The sequence below is a fragment of the Megalops cyprinoides genome, chromosome 14 (assembly GCF_013368585.1).
Source record: "Megalops cyprinoides isolate fMegCyp1 chromosome 14, fMegCyp1.pri, whole genome shotgun sequence".
NCBI classification, from domain to species: Eukaryota; Metazoa; Chordata; class Actinopteri; order Elopiformes; family Megalopidae; genus Megalops; species Megalops cyprinoides.
The window spans coordinates 18437993-18445296 of NC_050596.1; the positions used below are offsets into that span (position 1 = coordinate 18437993).

A 7304-nucleotide genomic window follows, 5' to 3' on the forward strand; every position below is an offset into this window, starting at 1 on the left:
AAGGAACATGATGCAACAAACAAATTGCATGATTGCAATGTAGCCATTGTCCAACATCCTATATGACATAATGATCTGAACATCTGGGTTTACAGAGATACATTAATACAGCACCACGACTGGGTGAGGAAAATCTGACAGTCCAAATTAAACTGCGGCCGACACAAAGAAACACTATTGGGAATTTCTTCATAGCAGTCCTTTATTTTCCGCTCCAAAGAGGCCCGGGAAGTTAAGCTGAAAACACAGCACCCGCTCTTATTGTTTGATCTATGAGAGAGGTGGTATTGGGCTGATATTTCCAACTGACACAGACAAACGCCCTTAAAACTCAGCAAAATCCATCTGAGGATATGCACTGAGAAAGAGGCTAGGTACTGTACCTATGACTTGACTCAGAGATTAAAGGGAAGTGAATGATGAAAGACAAATAGCTGGCAAACATCAAACAATAACACAATGATATCACAATATCTAATTCCTCAAGTAGCTACCCCAGCTGCAGGGTCTGAGATGGCGGTGGCATGATTCACCAGTTGCCAGGCAATTTCTGCCCATCCTGCTTTCTGTTATTGTCTAAAAACAAGACAAATAAATACAAAAGTGAATGGATGTATTTTACCTCATGAACATTTCAGAAATATTCCTCAAAAGCAGTTTATAATTACTTACTCGAGAGAAGCACTGAATTACTGCTCAGTTAAAAGAAAATGTTTCAAAGCCAAAAATTCTATGCTCTGAAAACCCGACTGGGAATGGTTTAGAGGGATAAATGGACTAAGTTATGACTGAGTTGAACACTCTGTCTCCTCTCTGTGATGCAAGGAACACAACTTTGGATATATGTGGGTGTGTACGAATTCCTACTATAGCTTTCTCAGTGTGGCCATCTAATCACCTCTCATACCCCATGGTGTGTGATGAGTGGTCACGAAACAGGTGCTGTGCAGCACCCAGGTGGTTGCTAAGGCAGCTGTCTACCCTTCCCTGTAAGGTGTTTTTAAGGTTTTAGTTACATGCAACTATTATTATTATTACTCTACTGTACTAATAAAACTGTACTGTATTATTATTACTTATAACTATCAGGTGCTTAGACACTAAATGCTTGAACTGAGAACATAAGGACTGCAAGTGTACATATGTTTGTGACTCATTGCATCAAGCGTGTATTTGCATACTTTAAGGCTGGACTGCCTGCATCCTGTCCATGACATTTAATAAACATTACTACACTAAAATAGCTCAAATTATTAATGTCATTTCCTGCCAGTTACACTGTCCATTAGTGCAAATTTGTCATTTATTATTTCAAATTTAAAACCCAAATCTTCTGCTGTCCCTTTGACTGATCCTCAATAAACGCTCTCCTCTTAAAATTTCATTAAAGTGAAAACCAAAACATTTTTCAGCAGACAACTTGTCACAGTTTAGACTAACTGTCAGATATACTTTAGCATACACATGTGGTTGGAAAGTGAACTTTATAAGTAATGGCTGAGCATTATGGCTTAACCTCACGATGTATGAGAGGCAAAAGGGTTTGCTGAGAAATCTCAAGATGTCTATCAAACCATATTGTTCATACCAAGACCAAGCAGGCTCTGATTTGTATTTCTAGTAAATGGTCTTTGGGCAGGGTGAGGCCTCTTGACACTTTGCAGTACCCTGTGAGAAAGACTTGAAACTATATATTTCTCAGTCCCCTAAGTGAGGGGAACATCAGATGCCACCGAATGAAGGATTTCAAAACCCCTTCTTTGTGCTGTCTCCCAGTTACCTGCTCCACACACAAGCATGGCAGATGACCCACAGGGGCAGTCCATTTCAGACATCTGATACGTAACACGAATTGGACGAAGCCAGCAGGGCACTGCCTTTAAATAAATCAAGGACGCCAAAGTATAAGGAGGTCCATCCGCTCAAAACCATTTGTGGTGTGGGGACACCGGCCTCCTGATACATGGAGGCAGTTAAGCAATTTTTCATCTTTTTCGTTAGGCCTAGGAGTTGTTTTACAGTTCGCAGACAGTCTGTCTATGTGGTTCATCAATGCTTGCGTGTCAAGATGCAGAGTGAGTCTATAGCATATTTCAACTCCTCCTGATCTGGCAGGAAAGGCAAGGTACACATATGGTATAAAAATATATTCAACACAGGCAAAAATTATTAGCCAAGAAAAACATGTTAGCAAAAAAAAAAAAAAGACATCTTGCCTGAAGCACTTGACATCTCTCCAGGATATCGTTGAAATGATTGAAATTATTCTCAAAATGTGGAAGGCTTCATAAAATTGATTTATTTTGTGACAATAAACAGCTACAGAGGCCTGTTGAAAATATTGTTATACCTCATTCGAAACACTGGCACTGTTCAGTCCTCTGAAGCTTATATAATTATATTTAAAGCTTCTGACCCCAGCATTTTCAGGGTGAGTTTTTAATCTGTTGTTTCCTGTTTTACAGTCTAGAGAAGACTACTACTAGTACTAAAAAAGTGCATTGTGAATGTTGTACCTCTTCTTCTGGTACCATTCTACAGAGGAAGATCCAGTGAATACAGACAGGCATGTCTTAGCAAATGGTTTTGAAGGATCATAAAATGTTGACAGCAGAAACTGTGATATATATGATATAGTATTGTTTGAAAGGGAGTAGTGCAAAGCTGTATTTGTTTTACAAACATAGTTTGTTCATTTTTAATCTTATTAATTTGACAGGAAAACATAGCTGCTGGGTTGATAGCTACACAATGTTCCTGAAAGGCTTTGCACTTGACCTGAGTGAACCAAATAAAGTTCCCTGTCACAATCAAAATGTTGCCCCACATTTTCTCAAAATTCTAAATATACCGGATATATTTTTCCACCAGACAAATCAATGAATCATTTGCCTTTCAATGCCTTTTTTTCAGAAAAAAACAAAACTATCATTCTTCACAAGCAATACCAAAATCAAATCATTAAGTGGAAGGATACATGCGACTTACTAGGGAGCATTCTATGCCTGTACCTTCACCCAGAGCTGTAATGTTTTCCCATTAGTGTAGCTGCCAGTCTGATCTGTGTGATCACTGTACCGTTTCATGCAAACGTGCAGAGCAGAATCAGCTTGACTGTCATGATATAAAGCATTGATAGCTTTATCACAGTGCATTAGTGCTGCCAGTATTTATTCTATTTTAGAGGTCAGTTTCATAAAGCTTGCCATTTTTTATTACAATAAAAATGTTCATATGACAAGAAAATCAAATTACTATTTTTCTTGTGTATGTTTTACTTCAATGTATGCCACCAGTATAGTTTATTTGTTTCAATGCACAGTATTTTGTGGTTGAGAATGTTTTCATTGAATTCTCATGTGTTTACATTACCTCCAATAAGAAATATTCTGATCACAGTGTACAATACTGGCTGAGGGGAAATGGCTACACTAAAATTAGCATTTGGAATGAATGATGTTTCTGTTAGATGTATAATTACAGAGGCACTGCACTTAAAGAGGAGAAAAGCATCGAAGTTGGCTAAGCCAAAGTCTTACTAAAAAACTAGTAGGAACTAAATAACTGTTAAACATCCCTAGTGTTTCTATTATGCTTTATATATGTGAAAAAATAGATTTTTTTTAAAGTACAAGATGAATCAAAATCATATTACAGCTCTAGATTTGAAAAAATACAGAAATAACAAAAGTAAATATGAATAGCAGTTCACTCAACCCGTCTTAGTTTATCATTAACAACAGCCATTATTTTTCCGACATTTAAGCCGGACCACTGTTTACTTCTGTTGAATCTCTCTGATTACAGTAATTATAAACTGAATATACAGTGTATTATAAACCAAAAACACATGTCTAACGGGTACTAATTAATGCACTGCAGTCAAAAGACCCATCTTCTCATTTAATCACCATGCTAACAATCTGACTCTTGCTAAAAAAAAAAGGTATCCATTGTCATTATGTTTATGGTGATATTTGATTATAGGAGATTGATATTTGTATTCTACCACCCCTAACCACATGGCTATATTGTTGGCTACTCAAGCTACACAAAAGGCATAATTGGAAGGAGGTTTGATTTTGTGTCATTTACATATTAAGTAATTTATCAAGAATAAATTAGATTTTTATCTGGTCATCCTATACTTGATATTTACAAGATAATCAATTTGTCAGCTTTAGAGTAATCATTTTTCAATGACAGAGTGAAAAGGTGAATGTGCAACCAACACAGAGATTTCAGTGATTTCTCCGAGATGCACTGATAATCACAGACATGCGACAGAACATGCCGCACTGGCTTAATTTGTTGCTATTTGTATAGTTCCTGTCATTTATAAAGTTGAATAAATTACCATAAGGTCATATGCCATACAAAGAAATAGATTAAACCTTAATTTTGGCCCACAACTTACTCACAGATACACAAACCTTTTCATACTCTGCTCAACTGACAGGCATTTTAAACATGCTGGATCAGTAACAAGTTTGTTTTCTAAGCTCTTGCTAGGGAGCAGAGTTGAGACACTAAGTTTCTATTTACAAAATAAAAGTTGCAGCATAATGGATGATGGAGTCTGGTAGGCCTAATTATCACAGTAGCCTAGTAACAACTCATATCCTTCATTAAACTTGGAATGGTGCAAAATGTAGGTGGACTCACTCTATACCATTGCATTCACTGGAGCAATTAACATTGTTTCAGAGTAACTTGACATAGTTAAGTCAGATCTGCAACAAGCTAGTGGTCTTCAACGTCACGTTTGTTGAGAAGAGTCTTTCAGTTAGGCTGAATCCACCACGTTGAAGTGTTGCAGTATACGTACTTGTCACATCCATCTTTCTACAAATATTGGTAGTGCCTTTGTGGAGGTTATCCACCCACAATTGTTAATTCTTGACCTGTAAACCCACATGACTATCAAAAAGCTGATTGCTATACATATATATATAAAACATACACCGTTATTTCTATTTCAGATTTGGACAACTAGAAAATTGGCCTATCGCGCAATAACCCCAAACCTCATTAAATTCACAAAGGCTATTTTTTGCTTCCGACAACTTGGACAATATTCTGTTGCAAGGGGAATACAATACAGCACGGTAAATGATTTAAGGAACCGGACCAGACGCTGTTATTTTTTATCTGTGTAGCAGGGAAAAGGGAAAACACGTTTAAAGTGTATCGACTATGAAGGCAACGAGATTCATACACGCGGTACCAGTCAGTCAATGAGTCCAGCGAATGACAGAATGGACAGCAAGGCAGACGAATAGAAATCTATAGGCCCCTAAGAGAAAATTAAACGACCTAGATAATTCAAGATTTAAAATTTAAAATCCACGTAACTCTAAAAGACGATATCTTTCTCAGCATGCATCACGTAAGATACTTTTCTGTGGTAGCACTGCATACAATAAAGGTGTCACGAGTTGTGTGTTGTGGTACCTAGAAATTACACGGCTAAAATGCAGGAGGCAAAGAAAATAATTCCAAACATAAAACCAGGAACATGTAGGCATTAAATTGCTCGTTCTGATTCTCACTATTTAGTCGAAAATTGAGCACAATCTCTTTTCATAACTCGTGAGACCCTTTTAACGATATCCCAGAGAACAACACCTACAAATCAGGCACCTGGAACGAATTCAGAGCAGACAAGAGACCCAACACCGGCCGAACTTCACTCGCTGACAACACAGCCTCTGACCGAGACAGCGAGACAAACGATTATCGTCGTGCTTGGGAGCAGATGTTACCTCAGTTACATTTACTAGTCAACAGAACCATAACGCAACTTTGCACATCCTTAAAAACACACACACACACACACACACACAAACGATCCAACAATTGACACTTAACTACAACATGCGAGATCTGCAGTAAAACGCAGCGTCACTAACACAATTGCCTGGCTTGTAATTTCCTAACCAGTCTTTGAAGCTTTCTACTTTGTAAAGGCGCAAGTTAGCTTTACGGACCGCTGGCATTTTCCAACTCCCTGTTTTGGAATCCAAAGCGTTATTTGTCTGCAGCGATCTGTTCGGATACACACCTAGGGCAAATTCTGTAAACAAAGTGTGGTCTGCTTATGCACGCTGTCAACTTTACTGTATAATTAAACCTGCTATTATGCAAATCTGATCCATCAGTCACCTGCTGGCATGTCAGCACACGGTTTATGCAATAAAGCAATTACAGTTTCATATTATCTTACAGACGTGCACACGCACGGGTTACAAAGACATCTTAAAGAGGAAGAGAAGTCGGGTCCGTGGCTTTCTTACCAGAGCAGTTCCAGCCTGTGGGCGTTTGACAATCGCTCAAGGAGGAGGGGAAAGCTCGAAGTTGCTGCACAGGTAAAGTCGCTAGAAACGAAACCACCGCGACCAAAACCCAGTCTCCCAGTGTCCTGCTCCACTGCTGCGGGCGTCTCAGCTCCTGTAGCGCTGCCTCTGAGAAACCCATCTCAATTTAGCAGCGGCTCCCTAAAAGACACGCGACGCGAGCAGAAATTGCAGACGTGTGCCGCCAACTCCAATCCTTGCACAAGCAAAAGCAGCGGGTCGCTCAGTTGCGAAGAAAGTAACATTTTCCGAGAAAGGCTGTGAGCCCCATGAAGAGCTGTTGTCTACCGACGGATCCCCCCGACTCACCGGGTACAGATTAAAATATGACGGGGTTCAGGTCTAAGGTTATGGGAGACGATGAGGGTGGCAGGTAGGGATTTAGAGGGTCAGTTGTTAGGTTGGAAAGCAGGCAAGCAAAGGTGCTTCAAGACGAGGAAAACGTTAAAATAAAGAAATGCGGGAAAAGGCAGAAATCAGAATAAATCCCACAGGTAAGAGTTGTAAGATCCACTGCTGATAGAAGCCTTGCGGACACGGGATTTGCTGAGCTCTGCCGCGCTCTAAGTTGCTGGATCAGACGGCGCTCTCTGTCGTCTGCTCTGAATCTCGCCGATTTGTTTCACTTGTGCGAGCGGCAGGTTCCAGCCTGGTTATGGTCACATGGCTATACTGCTTGTCAGGGGAGGAGGAGAGGAGGGAGCAGTCATTATAGGGCTCTGATTGGTTGAGTGGGATGCAGGACTGCGCGAGGGTCCAGATTACCGGCCAGTGGTCCACAGCGATCAATCGTAGGGAGACCAGTATCAAGAAGTCACCAATGACTCCTTGGGACGAGCGTTGCAATTGGGTACTGTCCTTGTGTGTCATGGAAATCGATTTATTCAACTCTAACTCAGATAATTTTATTGCTTTGAAATAGTGTGGCTACACTACCCAAAGAACATC

General features: G+C 39.7%; 1 protein-coding gene across 2 annotated transcripts in view; it reads right to left on the minus strand.

Moving 5' to 3' along the window:
* Positions 1-6971, minus strand: part of LOC118788909 (tomoregulin-2-like) — a 53985-nt gene extending 47014 nt beyond the window's left edge. For both annotated transcript variants that reach the window (XM_036545110.1, XM_036545109.1), the window contains exon 1: positions 6297-6971. In XM_036545110.1, coding sequence (XP_036401003.1) covers positions 6297-6477 — 181 coding nt within the window. In that variant the 5' untranslated portion in view covers positions 6478-6971. The remainder of the gene's footprint in view (positions 1-6296) is intronic.
* Positions 6972-7304: the final 333 nt, after the last annotated feature.